The sequence below is a fragment of the Lontra canadensis genome, unplaced genomic scaffold, assembly GCF_010015895.1.
Source record: "Lontra canadensis isolate GAN:19392208 unplaced genomic scaffold, GSC_riverotter_1.0 scaffold50, whole genome shotgun sequence".
Classification (NCBI taxonomy): domain Eukaryota; kingdom Metazoa; phylum Chordata; class Mammalia; order Carnivora; family Mustelidae; genus Lontra; species Lontra canadensis.
In genome coordinates this window covers 9,852,831-9,875,529 of record NW_022631044.1, presented here as the reverse complement: position 1 = coordinate 9,875,529, position 22,699 = coordinate 9,852,831, and the positions used below count along the sequence as shown (strand labels likewise).

At 37.3% G+C, this 22,699-nt stretch overlaps 1 protein-coding gene across 4 annotated transcripts in view; it reads left to right on the top strand.

Moving 5' to 3' along the window:
* Positions 1-22,699, top strand: part of COMMD1 (copper metabolism domain containing 1) — a 231,091-nt gene that overhangs the window by 185,559 nt on the left and 22,833 nt on the right. For 2 of the 4 annotated variants that reach the window (XM_032873825.1, XM_032873829.1), the window contains exon 3: positions 8,086-8,326. In XM_032873825.1, the coding sequence (XP_032729716.1) occupies positions 8,086-8,193 (108 nt within the window). In that variant the 3' untranslated portion in view covers positions 8,194-8,326. Of the gene's footprint in view, positions 1-8,085; positions 8,327-11,115; positions 11,567-22,699 lie in introns of those variants that run through there. The other 2 variants (XM_032873827.1, XM_032873826.1) reach the window with 2 other exon arrangements.

The window sequence follows — 22,699 nt, the reverse complement described above, 5'->3', positions numbered from 1 at the left end:
GATAATGTGGATCAACCTAGAGAGAGTATTATGCTAAATTAATTAAGTCAAAGAAGACAAATACTGTGTGACTTCAATATATGTGGAATCAGAAAAAAACAAAGCAGAAACAGACTCATAGAGAATAAACTGGTGTTTGCTGGGGGGATGGAGATAGGCAAAATAAGTGAAGGGAATTAGGAGGTACAGACTTAAAGCTATAAAGTAAGTCAGTCATGGGATGTAAAGTACTGCATAGGGAATATAGTCAATGATACTATAATAACATTGTGTGGTGTTTGATGGTGAGCATTTCTTAATGTATATAAATGTCAAATTAAAGTGTTATACACCTGAAACTGTATGTATATTAATGTATATTACTGTATGTCAGCCATACTTCAATTTAAAAATAAATAAATTGGGCAAATAGATCTTTCTGTCTTAAATTGTACTATATGGGTATGATTTTCAAAAGTTGTCATATGAAGGTACAATTAAAGTTCCTCCCCAAAGCTCTAATCTCCTTGTCTATAGAACTTTTTATGAAGCTGCTATGATTTAGTCAGATTAACCAGTTTAAATTTCACTTCATTTTTCCATCTTGTGGAAATAGTTAAAAGATGGACCAAAACAAGGAGGAAGAAGTAAAGTAGCAGAGACCCAGATAATAGGTCTCTGAATGTTTAAGATCTGAAATACAATATTTATTTATTTATTTTAGAAAGAACACAGCGAGCAGACTCCATGTGGAGCCCCTCATGGGGCTTGGTCTCATGACCCTGAGATTACAACCTGAGCTGAAATCATGAGTCTGACACTTAGCCACCTGTGCCACCCAGGAACTCCTGAAATTATTATATTTTAAAATGTTGTCACTTTATAGAAAACCTGTGTATAGAAAGTTAAAGTTAAGTGGTGCCTTACATGTAACTTCAGTCCATGGTAAATCTGCAACTTCCTTTATACTCAATGTCTCTTTTCTCCCTTGAGTTGCGAGTTAACTAATGAAAAGTTCATATTTTCTTTATTTCTTCCTTTTTTTTTTTTTTTAAGATTTTATTTATTTATTTATTTGTCAGAGGGAGCACAAGCAGGTAGAGTGGCAGTCAGAGGCAGGGAGAGAAGCAGGCTCGCCGCTGGACAAGGAGCCCGATGTGGGACTCGATCCCAGGACTCTGGGATCATACCTGAGCCGAAGGCAGTGGCTTAACCGACTGAGCCACCCAGGCGTCCCCATATTTTCTTATGATAAGAATTAGTGGGAGTTGTCAGGTTGTCCTCACAAAAGTCCTTTGAAATACCTGAATGACAACTCCAGAAAACTCAGTAATTATTGTCCAGTGATGGTTAATGCTTTTATAATACACTGGTAATACTCTGTCCTCTTCTAGGAGATTGTGGGAATATAGATAAGCACTTCCTCTAGAAGCTGCCCTGGCATGGAAAGCACCTGGTATGAGCTGAGGCAGTGTGCCGTTTCATTTATTAGAGTGGATTCTTGGTTCTTGAAGACCCTTTCTTAGTCCCATTAGCTTAGTCCCATTGCGTATTATGTATTATGGACACCTTATTGAGTTTTGGTGCTCAAATGAGTTTCTGGTGCTCTTTTTAGTTGCTCTGTCATTAAATTTCAGTCTTAGCCTCACAAAGAGTCTAATTTTCATCTTTTTTCATCCCCAATAGGATGATTTGCTTTGTGATTTTTTTTTTTCCATTTTGAAAATTGTGTTAGCAAGCCCTTTACACAGCTGTAGAATTCGTCAGCTTTTGTATTTGAAATGAGGATTTCCTCAGGACAAAAATGGTCTGAGTAGGGACCATTGTTTGTAATATGTATTGCTAACAATTTTTGTTTAAGAAAAAAAAAAGGATTACAGGGGCGCCTGGGTGGCCCAGTGAATTAATCATCTGACTCTTGTTTTAGCTCAGGCCATGATTTCAGGGTCCTGCGTCACGCTCTGTGCTCAGCCCAGAGTCTGCTTGTCCCTCTCCCTCTGCTCCTCCCACCATGCTTTCTCATTCCTTCTCTCTCTCTCTCAAATAAATAATAAACAAAATCTTTTTAAATTTTGTAAAAATTAAAAATAAAAAATTATAAACTACAAGCTTTAAAAAGAGATTATAAATCACAAATTTTCTTTTTTGAAGTATTGTTTTAAGGTGCAGCGTAAACTATCCATTACTTTAGATATAGGGTATAAGAGCAGGTTGTAGAGATGAGCCCATGTTTCTGAAATCAAGATCTTTGATGCAAATGCTTAATGAAATATGATCTTCCACGGTTGTTGTTGCTGCTGTTGTTGCTGTTGTTATTCTTCCTTAATATCAAAGTGCTGCTGTACAGAATTTCAATACAATGATAGTAGAAGAAAACCAGATCTTGGTTTCGGATAATAAGCACTTGGAGGTCAGCCTTCTTATCAATTTAGGCATGATGAAAATCCTCGCTCTGCTAATCTTTGGAGTTTGTGTTCAGTGATAGGTACTTCCGCATTCTGAAGAGACTCATCTTTATGTTTATACTGAAAACAGTGATTGAGGCCAGAAAGTAAAGTAGGAAGTGAAGAAACAATACCTGCACATAATACGTATGGGAAATATCAGAAGAGAGGGAATTGGGGTTTGGGGAATAAATACCCTGACCTCTTTCCTCTTGCTAGAACCCAGCTGTAAGAATAAGGAAGTGACATAGTCTTAGAGATCAGCCCCATAGGACATGACACAAGGCAAAGAAGGGTAGAAAAATGGATAAGAAAGAGAAGTGGAGAATAATCACAATTTTTACAGAACTATAAAATATTAGTTTTGGATAAATGGTTCCCTAAGAAGGAACGTGAAAGATCGTTTGCTACAAAAAAGCTCTATCAGGGTGTCCTAAAAGAATTGGGAGACAAATCAATATAATTGTGAAAAAGCCACATGAATTATGGGTATCTTCGTTATAGATATCTATATTAACAATTATTATATAATTGCTCTTAAAGAAGCCATTGCCAATTTTGACTTTTGCTACATGTTCTTTTTCTCTGTCAGGTTGTTAAACATGGAAGACAGAGTGACAGAGGTGCAGGTCAGAGATTAATTTAAGTTTATGAAAGGACAGCCTAAATAGAAGGATAGGCTTCATGGCTAAAGTTTAGGCTTAGCCAAGATTCCCTTTGTGTTAATAAACGTAACCAAAAGAAAAATGGGGGGAGTAAGCCATATATATGGTTTCTGGCTAGTGGTATGTGGCCTTCTTGAATCAGTCTTGGTTAGGAGATCCTAGGTCACCTTTTCCTACTCTCACCTTCTGTCACCTAACTTTAGTACTTTTTAAAGAAACTGCAACATGTAGAACTTGCCAAAGTTGTGTTATAATACTAAATGCAACCAGTTAATTGAGGAATAAAGCTTTGTGGAAGTTTTGCATGGGAAATAATAATAATATAGAAAGTTGGATATAGGACTTCTATTTTTTAAAAATTTTTATTATTTTTTAGGTTTAAAAACAAAACTCTTTATTTTAAGTAGACTTTACACTCAACGCAGGACTTAAGCTCACAACTGAGATTAAGAGTCACATGTTCGGGGCACCTGGGTGGCTCAGTAGGTTAAAGCCTCTGCTTTCGGCTCAGGTCATGATCCCAGGGTCCTGGGATCGAAACTCACATCGGGCTCTCTGCTCAGCAGGGAGCCTGCTTCCCCCTCTCTCTCTGCCTGCCTCTCTGCCTACTTGTGACCTCTCTCTCTCTCTCTCTCTCTCTCAAATAAATAAAAAATATCTTAAAAAAAAAAAAGTCACATGCTTTACCAACTGTGCCAGCCAGGCACCACTCTATTTTTTTTGATAAATATTATTCTAAATGGTTCCTCTCAGGTAGTTGATAAGTCATCGTTCTTTTTATTTTATTTTAGCATTTTGTGACTAGTATCGTTTTGCCAAAGAATTTCTTGGCATGCTTATGGGCCTAGATATCAAAATCATTAAAGTAGACATTATACACAAGGAAGTTTTAGCATGTAGATGGAGAAAACCAAACGCTTGCTGAATGGCAGCCTTCAATTATTATATAAACTAATAATTAGTTATATTCTCTGACCCTGCTAGGAAATGAGTTTAAGCTAAAGCACTAAAGATCTAGGTTTGGCAAGTAAGAGTTTCCTGAAGAAGGGTGCTTGGGTGGCTCAGTGGGTTAAGCCTCTGCCTTCCTCCTAAGTCATGATCTCAGGGTTTAGGGATTGAGCCCCACATAGGGCTCTCTGCTTAGCAGGGAGCCTGCTTCCCTCTCTCTCTCTCTCTGCCGACTTGTGATCTCTCTGTCAAATAAATAAGTAAAATCTTAAAAAAAAAAAAAAAAGTTTCCTGAAGAATATTAGAGTGGTTACCTGGGAAAGGAGTTTCTTAGGAACCTGTGAGATATCTTTCTCTGAAGTCATTAAGGGTAGCTTTGGTTTTTCTTTTGGTTTGGAGATGGTGGCCTCTGAGAGCTCTTAGGATTTTATAACCTTTTTGGCTTTTGCACTTGGAGAGAATATTTTAATATTTTACCTTTGCTTTCTTTTCTAATTTGGAATAGTTATTTAAACCCCGAGTTTAATACACTGCTGTACTCCCCCATGATCACAGACTACATATTCTTAATGATGTGCTTATTTATCTGCTAACTGATTTGATTCCACCACATGCTGTATCTACACTCTGTTAAAAAGCAGCAGATTCGGGGTGCCTGGGTGGCTCAGTGGGTTAAAGCCTCTGCCTTCAGCTCAGGTCACGATCCCAAGATCCTGGGATCGAGCCCCACATCGGGCTCTCTGATCAGCGGGGAGCCTGCTTTCCCCTTTCTCTCTGCCTGCCTCTCTTCCTACTTGTGATCTCTGTCTGTCAAATAAATAAAATCTTTTAAAAAAATTATTTAAAAAAAAAAAAAAACAGATTCGGGGCACCTGGGTGGCTCAGTTAGTTAAGTGTCTCCCTGCGGCTCAGGTCTGGATTCCAGATTCCTGGGATTGAGCTCCCACATGGCATCTGGTTCTCTGCTCAGCGGCCTGCTTCTCCTTCTCCCTCCTTCTGCCTGCCACTCACCCTGCTTATGCTCCCTCTTGCTCACTCTCTCTCTCTCTCTCTGTGTCAAAAAAATAAAATCTAAAAAAACCAAAACAGGTTCTAACTCTTGGCTCAGATACTTAAATCCAGGAGTTTAGTCTTGTCATTTCTTGTTATTATAACCAGTTGGGCCCAGACCCAGGTGGATGGTTGGGGGGGGGGGGGGGGGAAACCCCAGATGTTTCAGGAGTGCATGGCTGGCTCAGTTGGAAGAGCATGTGACTCTTGATCGTGGAGTCATGAGTTCAAGCTTCCTCTTGGGTGTAGAAATTACTTTTAAAAAAATAAAACCTTAAAAAAAATCAGATGTTTCAAATTGTTCTTATACTTTGTCTCTGGCTTGATAAGCATCATCTGCATTCCTACAGATATCTTTAAGTGCATTAGATGTATTTTCTGTAGTGTTCCCCAGCCAAATGCAAAAATCTGAATAGAGCCCCATGTGTTAAGCCCCAGTTTAAAGACTCTTGAATACCTGATAAAATATTTTGATAGCATAACTAGGTAAAGCTAGGCCTTTTTAATAGCTTCAAATAAACTGTTTCTTCAAGAGTCATAAATGGTTACATGTGTCTTTCTAACACTGTTAATGTGCATTGTTTCAAGGGGAGAGAGGTGAAGGTTGGGAGTGGATGGAAAATTTAACTCTGGACTCTGTTTTTCTAGTCTACTAGTCTCTCTGATAGTTGATTTCCCTTAAAAATAAACAGCTTCAGGGATACCTGGGTGACACAGTCAATGAAGCATTCAACTCTTGGTTTCACCTCAGGTAATGAACTTAGGGTCATAAGATTGAGCCCCATGTCAGGCTCTGTGCTCAGTGCAGAGTCTGCCTAGGACTCTCTCTCTCCCTATGCATCCCCCCCCCCCGACTCTCTCTCAAATAAATATTTAAAAATAAATAAATAAACAGTTTCACTGATACTTAGAGGTCTGAGCAAAGATAATTTGAGTACTGAAATCTGTAAAAAGTAATGACCCCTAGTCAGAAAATATCCTGGCTTTTTTTTTTCTTTTTTTAAGATTTTATTTATTTATTTGACAGAGAGATCACAAGTAGGCAGAGAGGCAGGCAGAGAGAGAGAGAGGGAAACAGGCTCCCCTATGAGCAGAGAGCCTGATGCGGAACTCTATCTCAGGACCCTGAGATCATGACCTAAGCCGAAGGCAGAGGCTTTAACCCACTGAGCCACCCAAGTGCCCCAAGATCCTGGCTTTTATTAATAAACTCTGCTCAGGTATTCCTATCTCTGTAATCGAAGTCCTTGATAATCTTTTCCATATAAATGGAAAACCAGGTGATTTGTTACTGTTACTGACTTTCACTGAGGTAAAACATGGTTTACATATTTTCTGCCAATTTCCCAAATATATATGTTAGACTGGTAATTATTGTTTTCTCTAGATCATTGTTTCAAAAGGTAAATGTTCAAAAATGTTTTAAACTTAGGATGAACTGAATAAAGAATACTGAGGCTTTCTAATCTAAGACCTGTTCTTAATTTAGCTAACTGAATTATCTGATTTGCCATACATTTGTTCTTCTTTCTTAAAGGAGGTGATCGCTCCTGTAGCTCGTCAACACAAGGACTTTCTTTTCTTTAAATTGGTTTTTGCTTCAACTAAGTGAAAACCTGGCAGTTTCTTTCTTACTTTTCTTTTCTTCTTTAAATTTGACAGTTTCTAAGTTCACATATTATACCCCTCTCCTATCCAAATACATGTTTGAGGAAAATGTTCTCTGTAGTCAGGGAAAGCCTTTTCTACTCTTTGGCAAGTTTTCATCTGAGAGGCCCTTTCTTTCTTCGCTCTGCACTTGTTTCTCCTGTATGTTCAGTGCCATCAGTAAACACTCAGCATAGCAACTTAGCAACAGCAAGCGTACTTTTCCAAAATCTCCTAAAAGTTTTTCCAGCTAATGACAGAGTAACTTGGTCCCACTGAAAAGGCTTATTGGTCTTCCTTCTACCTGCCACTTTGGGGATAGGGATCGGAAATATCATGTATTTAGAGAGGAAAATGTATATAAAAGAGCATTGAATCTGGTGGTGGCTCTGCCATCAACAGAGGGACAGTAGGCATGGCATTTACAATGCCTGGGGCCTCAATTTCATTATCTAAAAAACAGGGTAGTTGAATTATATGATCTCCGAGAATTCATACTGCTTTAAAATACATGATTATTGTTCTTAAGAATCTTGAATATAATCACTCTTGGATGCATATAGTTTGCCTTTGTCACTTGTTCATTGTACATGAAATTTCTGTCACCACACTTCAAAGGCCTTTTTCTTTGATATCCACCTAATCTAGCATTGATTGATCCTAACAGTGTTTGAAGGGAATGTGTCTGATGGAAATCTTGGAGAGCTTGCTTGCAGCAAGTGGAAAGGCCTCAGAAGTGTTTGATGCTATTTCAAGATCTGGTTATCTTTCAGTTATTTGGTTGATGTTTCCCAAGCAACTTGGTCACAACTTGTTAAAATTTCCAGTATAACCACTAAATCCAGGGTAGCTCAATTGCCAGGCTAACACAGACCCAGTCCAAATCTTCCTTCCATTGTTAGGGTGCTGCAGAGACAGTATGGACTTTGGAGTAAGCCGGAGCTGGGAGTTCACAGTATGACTCTGCCTTTTTCTGATTTTGTGATACAGGTTCATCTCTCTGTGCCTTAGTGTCATCATCTATATAATAGCAATACTTAAGTACCTACCTTAAAAATTGTTATGGAATCAAATGTGATGACCGACAAAAAGAGTTTCTCACATGCCTCATTGTGAGAACACCTGACATTTGTATACCTCTTTACCATTTATGAAACACTTCATCAAAGTAGTTTTATTTAGGGAACGAAATGGGTGATTTTCTTTGCTGGCTAATATATCATTTAGATATTGAGGCCTGAGTCAGACTTGCTAGGTAGGGGTCCCTGGACCTTTGGAACTGGGTCAGGCCAGGTCCAGAGCCTTGGCTATTTTGCGGGTCTCTCATAAAAACATTCTTTAATGTTTTCCAGGAATCCGAATTTCTGTGTTTGGAATTTGATGAAGTCAAGGTCAATCAACTCCTAAAGAAGCTCTCAGAGGTAGAAGAAAGTATCAGCACACTGATGCAGCCAGCCTAGCTGAAGATGGAGTTGTTGAAGCAAAGGTGTTCATGATCCCTCCCCAGTGACCTGGGTTTTGTTGTTGTTGTTTTGTTGTTTTTTAAAAAAATCTTTCCCCCCATTAGTATTAAATCCTCAAATTCAAATCTTATCTGTCTTTGCTTTCTGGCATTTCTTTCTCTTTCCCTTTCATTCACTCTTACTTGCAGAGGTTCTAGTACTTCAGCATGCAGAGATGCTCATAAAAGCATTTTATTTCATTTTAAGATTTATTTTTAAGTAATCTCTGTACCCAGCATGGGGCTCGAACTCACAACCCTAAGATCAAGAGTCACATGCTCCACTGACCGAGCCAGCCAGTGCACATCATAAAGGCATTTTAAAAATAAGGCTTCTGTGGCTGGGTGATGGACATTGGGGAGGGTATGTGCTATGGTGAGCACTGTGAATTGTGTAAGACTAATGAATCGCATATCTGTACTCCTGAAACAAATAATACATTATATGTTAATTTAAAAAAAGAACTGATAAAACCCAATACCTCAAAACCCCAAATAATCCAATTAAAAATGGGCAGAAGACATGAACAGGCATTTCTCCAAAGAAAACATCCAGATGACCAACAGACATGTGAAAAGATGCTCAACATCACTCATCATCAGAGAAATACAAATCAAAACTACAATGAGATAATCACCTCACACCTGTCGAATGACTAAAGTCAAAAACACAAGAAGCAATAAGTATGGGCAAGGATGTGGAGAAAAAAGAACCCTTGTGCACTGTTGTTGGGAATGCAAACTGGCACATCCACTGTGAAAAACAGTATGGATGTTCCTCAAAAAAATAAAAATAGAATTACTGTATGATCCAGTAATTCCACTATTGGATATTTACCCTAAGAAAATGAAAAAAAATAATTTCAAAAGATATATGCACCCCTATGTTTATAGCAGCATTATTTACAACAGTCAAGATATGGAAGCAGCTTAAATGTTCATCAGTACCTGAATGGATAAAGAAGATGTGTGTGTGTGTGTGTGTGTGTGCGCGCGCGCGCATGCCTGTGTCTGATATTAGCCAGAAAAAAGAAGGAAATCTTGGCCATTTGCAACAACATATTTGGAGAATATGAGAATATAGAGTATAATGGTGAAATAAGTCAGTCAGAGAAAAACAAATAGCATATGATTTCACTCATGTGGAATTTAAGAAACAAAACAAAGAAAAAAGACAAACCAAAAAACAGACTCTTACCTATATGGAGAGCAAACTGGTGGTTACTAGAGAGGAGGTGAGTGGGAAAATGGGTGAAACAGGTGAAGGGGATTAAGAGTACATGTATCGGGGGCGCCTGGGTGGCTCAGTGGGTTAAAGCCTCTGCCTTCGGCTCAGGTCATGATCCCAGGGTCCTGGGATCGAGCCCCGCATCGGGCTCTCTGCTCAGCAAGGAGCCCGCTTCTCCCTCTCTCTCTACCTGTCTCTCTGCCTACTTGTGATCGCTCTCTGTCAAGTAAATAAATAAAATCTTTAAAAAAAAAAAAAGTACACTTATGATGAGCCCTGAGTAATGTAGAGAATTGTTGAATCACTAATTATACACCTGAAACTAATTCAATTTAATTAAAAATTAAAAATGAACAAAATTAAAACCTCTAGAGATTGGGTAAATGAAAGAACTTTTAAGACTAGGGATGTTCAGTTTTAAAATTTTTTATATTGGCTTTATAATTGCCACCATTGTGCCTTCTTCCCCTCAAAATTTTACCAAATCTTTAATAAAGTCTTTTTTACTGATTAAAAAAAAATAATAAAAAATAAAATAAAAAGAAGGCTTCCAGGACTGTATCTTTAGAGACTTGAATTCGGTAGGACTTTAGAAACCCTTGCTATGGTGGTTTGTTCCTGGAATAGGAAGTTTAGGAATTTATACATGATAAATCATAGAAGAATTAGAAAAGGGGGGGGAGAAAACATTTTATTCATGCAAATACAAGGCTGACCAAAAGCCATGTGTCTTGATCTGAGGCTTAGAGGAGCCTGCCTAACCTAGAAAAGGTTTACTGATCCTGGTAAAACCAGTGATACTCCTGGAACTGATTCAGGCATTTGAATTCATTCTCACTGAATCTGGGGGGTCTAGTTTGATCCGAACCACTGAGAAGCTTGAGCTTTTCTGGAACCTAGAACTGAATGGTCCTTATCACAAAGAGACTCCCTTCACTTACCTCAAGTCAGGTTTGTATGAAAGGAAAAATGTCTGTTGGGCTGATGTGAGGTCCTTTACATCAGAAAGTTTTACTTGGTTCATCAAATAAAACCTCTTCCAAGAAAACTAATGTGGGGACACCTGACTGGCTCAGTCAGTAGAACATGTGACTCTTGATCTTGGGGTTGTGGGTATAGAAATTACTTAAAAATTTTGAAAAATTAAAAGAAAACCAGTGTAAAAACTAGGTCCTCAGAGAGAAGTTATACCAAACCCCAAGAATGTTCTATGAGGAGGAAGCTGTCAACTGGTATATGGAGGCCATGGCTGCTGTTTAACAGGTTTTATCATCTGATACTGATAACATTTAGAAACTCCAGGTGCCTTTGAGACATAATGTGTTCCAAAAATGTAGTTCCCTTGGTTAGTGGTTACACCATATGTCAGTTCTAATGAGTTTATTCTAGGGCAGGAATAAGTTCTCTTCTGTTAAACATTTCCTCCTAAATCAGTTTGCAGACATTTTAGGAACTATTCCAACACCCAAGCTGAAAATATTGGCTTCCTCTCAGATTAAAACCATCCCAGCAGTTAGCAAACAATGACCAGAAGGTCTTAAATGTAGCCCCTGTGGACCCTTGAGAAAACATCTTGAAACAGTATGGTAAATAGATTCAGAGAAGGCGTGTAGTTTGGCTTAAAAACTATTAAAACTTGCTTTCTGTTTCCAGGGCTACTGTCATATGATCCAGGAGAATTTAGATAATGTCTTCTGCTATAAAATGGAAGAAGAGTATCCCATCATGTAATGGGATTCCAGATGTCATTGGAAGGAAGAACTGTAGCTACCACATTAGTATTGACTCACCTATCCAGTGAAGGTCTGTGAAAGCCTAAAAGAACAATCCATGGACTCACAGGGAGAGGAAATCATTGTTGTGGTTTGAAGCTCTGTTGAGGTCATCCTATAAAATTAATAGCCACAAAAGTGGATATGGGCTTTTTATTATACCCCTCAATCCCTAGGTCATTGAAAAATCTGTTAATGTATACTGAGTTTTTCATAATAATAGGAGTAAAAAAAAACTGGTTGCTCAAGGTGGTCCCACATTTAACAGTAAACACTTTGGAATACAAGTGATTTTAGAAAGGGTGTGTTTGTGTGTGTGTGTGTGTGTGTGTGTGTTATATTTAGCGGTAATTTTTAAAATAATCTGATTACCAAAGGAATATATGTTTATTATAGTCTTTTGTGAGAATACACACCCACACCTAGGACAGTTAAGTGACCTATTGGCCTGACCTACAGAGATAACAGAAAGAAGGCGGGAACTAGGTGAAGTGTTACCTTTCCTTGAATGAATTTCTGGAAGTAGAACACATGGTTTTAAAGACTTTGACAAATATTACTGAATTGTTCTCCAGAAACATGATATCAGTTTGTATAACCTCTAAGAAAGCATGAAAATAAATCACTCCCTTTCTTGCCTAATTGGATGTTATCTGCTTTTTGGTTTGTTTTATTTTGTTTTAATTTGGGGGGACTAACTTGTTTTTGTAAATTTTTGCAAGGGACGCTTAACTTAAACCAGGAATTCTCCCTGAGAATAGGGCAAATGTGGAGAAAGGACCAGAGACGAAGAAAACTAGCATAAGGGTCCCAGCAGATGCCACTTGATTTCCTACATCGGTAATCCTAGGTTAAAATCACTTTGAGTTCAAGAAATGTGGGGCAGAATTAAAATAGGCTTTATCCTGAATTAGTCTTTGTCCCTACTTGAGCAATAAGCACTCTAACTTCAGTCTGTTTAGAAACAGTCCAAACAAGCCAAAATTTGCTCTTAGAATAGAGTCAGAAAGAAAGTTAAGCCTTCAGTAGTTTCAGGTTGATAGGAGCAAAGGAGTTTCCTTAATCTCAGGCCTGGATTTTCTTGGAAGCTCTGGTTTCTTTTGGCTTCATCAGGGAAGGCTTAAATTTTACCATTATAGCCCCCTCCCCCCATTTCCTTTACTTAACCTCCCTTCCTCAAGTGTTACTGTTTTTTTATCCCCTTTATTTATTTCACTCATCCTGTCCACCCACCTCCCCTCTGGCAACCACCAGTTTGTTTTCCATATTCAAGAGTCTGTTTGTCTTTTTTCCTTGTTGATTTGTTTTGTTTCTTTAATTCCTCATATGAATGAAATCATATGATATTTTTCTTTCTCTGTCTGACTTATTTCACTTAGCATTATATTCTCTAGATCCATTCATGTTGCTGCACATGTCAAGATTTCATTCTGTTTTATGGCTGAATAATATTCCTTTGTGTGTGTATGTGTGTGTGTGCACGCCACATCTTCTTTATCCATTCATCTATGGATGGACACTTGGGTTTCTTCCATATCTTGGCTATTGGAAATAATGCTGCAGTAAACAAAGGGGTGCATTTATCTTTTTGAATTAATATTTTCTTTTTCTTTGGGAAAATATCTAGTAGTGGAGTTATTAGATCATATGTTAATTCTATTTTTAATTTTCTGAGGAACCGCCGTACTGTTTTCCATAGTGGTTGCCCCATTTGGCATTCTCACCGAAAGTACAGGTTTCCCTTTTCTCTGTATTGTTGCTAGCATTTGTTATTTCTTGTCTTTTTGATTTTAGCCATTCAGACAAATGTGAGGTGATATCTCATTGTGGTTTGGGTTTGCATTTCCCTGATGATTAATAATGCTGAGCATCTTTTCACATATCTGTTGGCCATTTGTATGACTTTTTGGGAAAAAATGTCTATTCAGGTCCTCTGCCCATTTTAATTGTGTTATTTGGGGGTTTTGTCTTCTTTAATGATGATTCAAAAGAAACTACCGCACTTAAAAATTTCATTTGACTGAAGTCTCTCCCAAATGCAAGAAGGTGGTGAAAAGTAAAGGATGACATTGAGTATCTGAAATCTTTAATAGCTGACATGGTGTCAAGCTATTGGTTACGGAAATTCTTTTTTTAGACCTGAGTGAAATTTTGGAAAACAGAATATGAATGGAAATTCAAGGAAATTAAATGTTAAACAGATGTTAGAAAATAATGTTTTCTTGAGTACACAATAAATAATCTAAATTAGTGAAGGGACAAGGATAAGAAGGAAGCCTTCTAGAGTCAGCTCAAAAATGACTGGATATTTTCCTAAAAGAACAGGATGCTGGAAGGGATAGGCCTTAGTAGGACAATTGCCACCTTATAATTTTAGCTATCCCAACTTTCCAGCCAATTTTTTCAGTATTTTATGTGATGATTTAGCTAGCAGAAGGGAAAAGTCAAGCAGAACATAAGTAGTTTGCACTTACCTCTAGCTGTAAAGTATATAGGTTTTTTACCTCAAAATTTGAGAAATAGCAATTTTTTTATCTAAGTTCAGTCAGATCTCAGTTCTCCCTTACCTGGGGAAGGTCATGATTGTCATAGCATCATGACTGAATACAACACTGACGTAACCTTTATTATAAAGGAACCTGCCTAGGCCTGCTTCCTAGTGCAAACTAACATATCTTACAAGTTTAGTACATATATTATCAGAATAAAATACTAAACCTATATGTGAGCACATAGCAAAATATGAGTATTTATATCATTTACTCACCAAGGACTATAATTGGGCTTTTTTTTCTCTTTTATCTATCTACTCTTGGCTAGTTTTCTTTTCTTTTTAAGTAGGCTTCAATGCCCAAAATGGGGCTTGAATTCACAACTGAGATCAAGAGTTGCATGCTCTACTGCCTGAACCAGCCAGGTGCCCCTTGGCTAGATTTCTGTTTCAAATTCTGTTTATTCAGAGGAGGCAGACATGGAAGAAAAAGAAAGTGGGGAAATATGGATTGCACAAGTGCAATAAGTATTAAACTATTAATTGAAAAGAAATTTAGGCTGAAAAATGAAAATAGTTAAAATCCTTAATACTGTTATTATACTGTTGTTACATTAAAGAAATAAAAATAAATTGGAGGGTTTATGATTCATAAGTAATGGCTGTTTTTAGAATCATGGCTAAGATTTGGCACTGATCTCAAGATGACTGGAAAGCTTTTGGTAGAAACCCTTTTTGCCATCTTTAAAAAGGGGGGAAATATTGGACAGATGGGCAGAGAACTTACATAAGGCCATATGACCTTACATAAGGTCAAGAAGAGACCTCAAGGCAGTATCTTCCATTTCCATATTCTATCTGCCAAACCCTCCAAAAGAATATATGCTTGAAAAAAATACCTGTGTCCTTGCTCATTGTGTTTACATAATGACTGTTCCTATAGTGATGGCTTTTGTATGCATATGTGACCTAGGAGATGTAAGGTCCTATGTCATTTGCAGCCTGCATCCATGTTAGACCTGCCTCTGTGCTGAGGCTGCTGAGGCTCTTTGTAGAACCTAATGATGTTTCTGATGACCTTGGCCACACTGTCCACTCAGTGCCACTCATTTTTGGAAGCAGTGTGCAAGACAAGTTTATTACCACATGGGGCTTCCTGGCTGTCCTCAGTACCTAGGTAGGCAGCAGATTGTCTTTATCCTCCCTGGACAGCCATGATCCAAGCTTACTAAATATAACAGCTCTTGGCCATTCCTTCATTGTAACAATGTCTGTAGTGAATTTTGTAGCAGCTGCTTCCTCACTATTATGGTTTTCTCAACATGGTCTACCCATGGTGCATAGAACAGAGATCAAAAAACATTTTTTTTATTTAACATTTTAATTTAAAAGTAATACATGCTCATTAGAGGCACTGGGGTGGCTCAGTCAATCATCCGACTCTTGATTTTGGCTGAGGGCATGATCTCAGGGTCATGAGATTGAGCCCTGTGTCAGGCTCTGTGCTGGGCATAGAATCTGCTTAGGATTCTTTCTCTCCCTGTCCCTCTGCCCCTCCCTCGCTCGCTCTCTCTCTCTCTCTAAAAAATATTATGCTCATTAAAATAATTACAATTTTTTATTTTTTCATAATTTAATTTTTAAATCAGTACAAAACTTGAGCAAAATGTGATTGTCCCTTGCTTTCTGCTTTTAAAAAAATACCTCTCTTCTGGGGTACCTGGCTGGCTCAGTCAGTAGAGCATGCAACTCTTGGTCTCAGGGTTATAAGTTTGAGTCCCACGTTGGGTGCAGAGATTACCTAAAAAATCTTTGGAAAAAAAATGAAGGTAAAAAGTCTCTTTCCCTAGAAGTAGTTGTTATAACAGTTTGGTCTGTTTCCTTCCAGATATTCTCTATGCACACAAAAACATATTACGAGTTACACTTTGAGAGCATTATTTTAGAAACATCGATCACAGCTGAAAGATACAACAAAAACAAAAAATACACTACAGGGAAAAAGTAGAGATTAAATGATACAGAAGAATGGATCAGTCATCTGGAAGAAGGGTAATGGAAATCTCCCAAGCTGAATGGCAAAAAGAAACAAGAATTTTTAAAAATTTAAGGGACTTTTGGAACATCAAGCATACTAACATTTGAATCATAGGGTCTCAGAGGGAAAAGAGAGAGAAGTAGGCAGAAAACGTACTTGGAGAAATAATAGCTGAAAACATTTCTGACCTGGAAAAGGAAACAGACAACCAGGTTCAAGAGGCAAAGAGAGTTCCAAACAAGATGAACCCAAAGAGATCCACACCAAAATACATCATAATTAAAATTCAAAAATAGAAGGAATAACAGAAAAGCAATTGGTTACATATAACCGATTGTTCATAAGTCTATAAGCTGATTTTTCAGCAGGAACTTTGTAACCAGAAGGAAATGGCACAATATATTCAAAGTATTGAAAGGAAAAAACTTAAAACCAAGAATACTCTACCTGGCAAGGTTGAGTATTCAACCTTGTATTCCCCTTCGTATTGAAGGGGAGATACAGACTTTTCCAGACAAGCAAAAGCTGAAAGAGTTTGCTACCACTAAACTGGCTTTATAAGAAATACTAAAGGGAGTTCTTTAAGAAGAAAAGAAAAGCCTGTAAATAGAAATAAATAAATATATATTTTTTAAAAATCTCACTGGTAAAGGCAAACATATAGTAGAGGTAGTGGATCAACCATTCATAAAACTAGTATGAAAGTTAAAAGAGTAGTGAAACCAACTATATCTACAATAATGAGTTAAGGGACACACAGAATGAAAAGATGGAAAGGATGATGTCAGAACATAAAGTGGAGCTACAGTGTAGTGCTTTTAGAATGCGTTTGAATTTAGGTGACCACCAACTGAAAATAGACGGCTGTATATAACGTTGTTCTTTGTGAACTTCTTGATAACCACAAGACAAAAACCTCTAAGAGGCAGACCAAAAATAAAGAGGAATCCAGACGTAACACTAAAGATAAAGTCATTAAATCACAAGGGAAGCATGCAAAAGAAGATGAAAGGAACAGAGAAGAACTATAAAAACAACTAGAAAACAGTCAACAAGATGACAATATATACATACCTATCAGTAATTACTTTAAATAGAAATGGACTAAATGCTTAAATTAAAAGGCAAAGCATGGCTGAATGGATAAAATACAAGACTCATCTATATGCTGCCTATATAAGAGACTCAGTTCTAAAGACACACAAAAGGTGAAAATGAAAGGATCAGAAAAGATATTCCATGCAAATGGAAATGAAAGTTGGGGTAGCAATACTTTTATCAAATAGACTTTAAAACAAAACCTATAACGAGAGATAAAGAAGGGCATTACATAGAGATAAAGGGCTCAATCCATCAAGATGAAACTCTTGCAAATATTTCTGCACCCAGTGAAGGAACACCTAAATATATAAAACAAATATTAACAGACAAAAAGGGAAAAATTGACAGTAATACAATAATAGTAGGGACTTTAACTCTCCACCTACATCAGCAGGTAGATCATCCAGACAGAATTGCAAAGGATAAAGAGAATATCTTTGGATCGGGAGGTGGAATGGAAACACATTTCCAGGAATGCGTGGGTCACACCTCTTCATAGAAATGGTCTTTCTTTTTTCTTGGTGGGTGTTTACAAACCTGGATCGTACCTGGCTCATTATCTGGGGCTCAGGTTCTTGGTGATGAGCTGTTAGAAACGGAGAGCTGAGAAAAGGGACATGAATGCAGTTGTGTTCCCATGGAAGACAAACAAAGCTAAACATAGCCCAAGCAAGAGAACCTATGACTGCTAACAGACATGGGACTGTGCAAGTGAACAAACCCCAAAGCTCACTCCCTCCTTGGGGAGCTGAGGCCAGAAGCAGTTTCTGTAGCATCCCTTAGCAGAGCTGTGGACCCGTTCTGACTTGGAAGGGAGATGAGGTCTGTTGTTCTTTCAAGGGTTGCTTATCTTCCTTCTGAAGAGAACCCCTGGGGCCTAGATTCTAGAAAAGGAAGGGGAATTGAGAAGACGGTTCTTGGGGAGGGCAAGTTTTACTCCACTGTTGAAGATTCTTTTGGCTGGTCTAAGAATTAAATTGACATATTAGCAGAAGAAAATAAAATTTAATTATGTATGTATGGGGATTCAGTAAGAATAGGAGGCCCACAGGTAGTCAGACAATTGAGGTTTATATTGTCATTCTCAATGAATGAGAACAGGATGGGGTCTGGGATTTCAAAGGGAAGGAATACAATTCACAGGAAGATGAAAAAGAGTAAATATGTTTGGTAAACAAATGTTTGCTAGGCCATACAGAAACAGTGGGACACAGGAATTTTAACAGACTACCAAGTTCCTCCCGCTCCACCACCCCTAGTTTATGTTATGCTGTGGTCCTAGTTTATGTTATGCTGTGGTTATCTCTGGTGATAGCTCCCTTCCTGGAGGAGGTCCTCCATCTAAATTGTTCTCGGCAGTGAGAGGAAAGTCAAAGATTATTCGTGAGCCTTCTGTTTCTTAAAAACCCACATTTTCCTTCCCTACAGTACTGCCTTTAAAACTTGTCCAAGAAGTTTACAGTCTACAAGTTGAGTTGGTCCTTTAGTCCTAAGAATAGGTCAGCTCAGTTGAACTCATTTTAGCAGGCTGTGATGCAGGTACACTTCCAAAGTATGCCTGTGGTCCAAGTAAGCAGGTATTAAGCAAGAGGCATTTCTAAGGAAATTTCAAACAATGGGTAATGATTGGAGCAAATTATAAACCAGTTTCTGAGTTTGGATGGCAGCCAATTTAGAAGATTTTTAAATGTCCAACTTGAGGTATCTTAAGGTGGAGTGAAGGCAGGCAGTGGCAATCTGCTAGATTTTCCTGGGTTGCAGTTTGAATACCCCTGATAATCATTCTGAGTGGCTACACAGCAACTGGCACAAGTGTTATCCATACATGAGCTGTTGTAGTGATTTCTCGAAGTTTTTATCAAGGCATTTATATTCAGTTGATAGGGCTTCAGGGAAAAGGACACTTAGTTTTCAATGGTGTCAAGTCAGAAGGGCAGGAGAAAAATTAGAAACAGAATTTTGGAGGGTTGTAGCCAGATATTGGGAAAAACAAGAATTAAGGATTTAGTCCAGTTTAAAATGAGAATCGAATATCCACAAGGTGTTCCATTGAAACAGTTTTTTTCTCTCAACAGTCACCCTCATTTCTACCAAAGATAGCCAAACTAGGACTAATTTGTTTGCAAACTAAGCCTTGTTTCAATAAATTTGGCTTGATTATTTCTGCTTAAGTGCAACAGGAATAGCAATTGATCATGTAGGTTCTTTTATTTTTTTTAATATTTTATTTATTTATTTGATACAGAGAGAGAGATCACAAGTAGGCAGAGTAGCAGGCAGAGATAGAAGGGGAAGCAGGCTCCCCGCTGAGTGAGAGCCTGATGCCGGGCTTGATCCCAGGGCCCTGAGATCATGACCTGAGTCGAAGGCAGAGACCCACCCAGGTGCCCCAATCATGTAGGTTCTTTTAAATCTACTTTGCTGGGACCTTCCAGAAGGAATCTCCAGATTGAACGTTTAGCTACTTGTCATTAGACTTTGCCTGCAATACCTATAGCTTTGGGTTATGTTATCTCTTTTCCAGGTCCCCAAAATATCCTGAGGTTCCTGCACCTGCCAGGAAGTGACTTTTTTTACTCACCTGGTAAGGCTGCTGGGAACGCTGTAAACAAGGCATCAGGCTGCTATTTCCAAAGGGCTTTCTTGGCTCCATTAAGTCAACCTTAGTTTCTTAAAGCTGTCTGGGCATATATGAATCTATGTATATCTCTCAAATATGACATTCCAGTCAAAGCCTACGTAATATAACCAATAGTTTCAGTAGTGGCGTTACAAGGAGAACAGATTCTTAGGAACTTAGCAAACATGTTGCCATAGAGTAAGAATATTCATTAAGAACTTTTGAGTTCTAGAGGGATACAGTAGGGAGAAAAAGATAAATGTTTCAACTCTGCTTGCACAGATATAATTTACCAAGTTGCTGTAAGGCATGGTTAAAGAGGAAATTTTCCTTTTATCTGGAAAATTAAAAATTAAAGAACCGCACTATTACAAATAGAAGTTGATAAAAATTATATTCATTTTCCTCAGTTTATTCACTCCCATGTAATTAATTTTTGTTCTCCTTGAGCAAGTTCCTGTTTCTCTATTCTAGAAATTTTTATCAAGCTCAGATTTATGATCTTAAAGTTATCAGAAATCAAATAGAAGCATTTTTGCAGGAACACTTCTGTAAAAGCATTAGAGCAAAAAAATGACTGTCAGTAAATGACAAAAGACTTTAAAATGGCCTGGTTAAAGGTCTAATTCGGGTTCATTACAATGCAATTGACAAGGAAATTTGGTTATTTCTGTGACATACAACATTTTAAGATAATAACTAGGATTATGACTGATGACATGCCAGTACTTATCAGAATTTTTAGGAATTTTGTACAATTTCTAGAACACTTAAATTAATATTTATCCATACAATATAACCTGAGAAGATTATCCACCATTTATTTGACAATGTTTTCATGTACTTTAACATATCAAATAAGCCTAGTTCATTTAATGTCTTTTACAAGGAGAGAGAAAAATCTTGCGATTTTTTAGGAACCCTCTGAAAAATTCCAAAGTTATTTTGAGGTTAAAATGGCTTCATTTAGGGTTTTAATTTTGGATAGTTTGTCAACATGTCAAAAAGGTTTTAAAACACTTGGTCATATAGGATCAGAGATCACTGTGAAACATTACCCTAGTTATCCACTTAAACATGGTGACGAAGACTTTGCAGACAAATACAGAAAGTTAAATGATCATGAAAAACAGCTCTTTTCATATTGAGAAGATTCTATTTTCTTAAGTAATGAAAGGTCTGATAAAGACAACATTAAACATAGGACATTATTTTGATAAAACACAAAATTTTGTTTTCTAGACAGATTAAGAGCAAAGAAAAACCCTTCATAATTTCTTATTATCAAGAGCAGACCAATAGTCTACGAACACTGTCCTTTGAACACAGAGAAAATCCAAATTTTAATTTTGCACCAGATTATTTTTGATATTAAAACTCATTTACTTAATTAAATTCATTCCAATGTTAGGCAGTCTCTACCATACGTAATATGTGTCTCTGAAGATTCCTTTTCCATAAACCTATGACTTTCTTTTCTACATCCAGATTTTGTTCCTTTTTCTTATAGCCAGATTTGCTTTAAGACAAATTTACTTTCTTTCCTTTAACAAAAACATCTCCGTGCCTCATAACTCATCTTACCCAAAATATATGCAACTTTCCTTATATACAGTTTCCCTTGCTATTTCTAGTAGTTTCAATCACATATATTAAAATTCTTAACTCTTAGAACCTTTAATTTCTACTGACAATGAGGTAGTAAGCAATTGTGAATTGTCTATTATACCAGCAATCTGTAGATTGGCAAATTTATTAATATATTTTATAATTTCTAGAAACATACACCTCTTCATAATACAGTCTTTCATCATAACAAGACATATTTACCAACAAACCCAATATATTTAGTTCCTCTGTATTAGTGTTAAAAAAAAATTCAACTAAGTACATTTGAAGATCTAATTGGCAAGATTCATGAATAGAGTAGCATTCTTTTTACCAAATAGAAAGGAGCTCCAAGTATCTGTGTAAAATGGAAGGCTTTCATAGGCAGAAAGGGCAGTAATTAGTGTTCAGTATTTTATCTTATTTGGAAATGATTTAGGTACTTAATGAATTTAACTTATTATTTAATTTAACTTAGCAAACTTTTAAAGTTTCAGATTCCCAAAAAGATTTTGGAAACTATTTTTACCTACACATACCATAAAGCAAAAAAAAAAAAATTTTAAGATTTTATTTATTGAGAGATAATGAGAGAGAGCATGAGCAGGGAGGAGAGGGAGAAGCAGACTCCCTGCTGAATAGGGAGCCCTGCCCAGGGCTGGATCCCAGGACCCTGGGATCATGACCTGAGCCTAAGGTGGATGCTTAACCTACTAAGCCACCCAGGCACCCAAAACATGTTTTTGTTTTTTGTTTTTTAAAGATTTTATTTATTCATTTGACAGACGGAGATCACAAGTAGGCAGAGAGGCAGGCAGAGAGAGAGGAAAGGAAGCAGGCTCCCTGCCGAGCAGAGAGCCCGATGCAGGGCTCGATCCCGGGACCCTGGGATCATGACCTGAGCCGAAGGCAGAGGCTTTAATCCACTGAGCCACCCAGGTGTCCCCCAAAACAGTTTTTTAACTTTTTTTTTTTTTTTTTAAACTAAGCTCTAACCCCTGGTGAGGCTTGAACTCATGATGCTGAGATCAAGCGTTGCATGCTACATTGACTGAGCCAGCCAGGCACCCCCCATAAAACATAATTTTTGCTATAAAGTTCACTGAAGATCTCTTAGCTCATTTAAATATATCTAAATCATTTGCTCTCAACAACTATGTTTAGATTACCTATGAAAATTTCATGAGACATTAGACAAAATCAGCCACCATTCAAAGTTAGAGATAACATGAACTTATTTGATTAAGAAAGCCAGATAGAATAAAAAGTTGTGTGTCTGGATTATATGCAATTTTGGTAAGTCTAAGACATGTCTATTTTAATCAAACCAGCAATCTTAAATTAGCTTTAATACTGAATATTTTTCTATTTCATGGGAACCTGAAATACATTTAGATTAAGTTTCTATTTTATTTTTGAGAATTTTTATGAATGCTAAAGTTATATAAGCCCTTTTCTTTAAGCTAATCAAATGAACTCTTTTTCGAACTATTTTTGGCAATACCATTGGAGGGAGAAAAACACCATATCTAGATCAAGCAGAAATAGACATACATATCGACAAATACAGAGATCTTATAGCTTCTCTTTTAAAACATTATAAAACT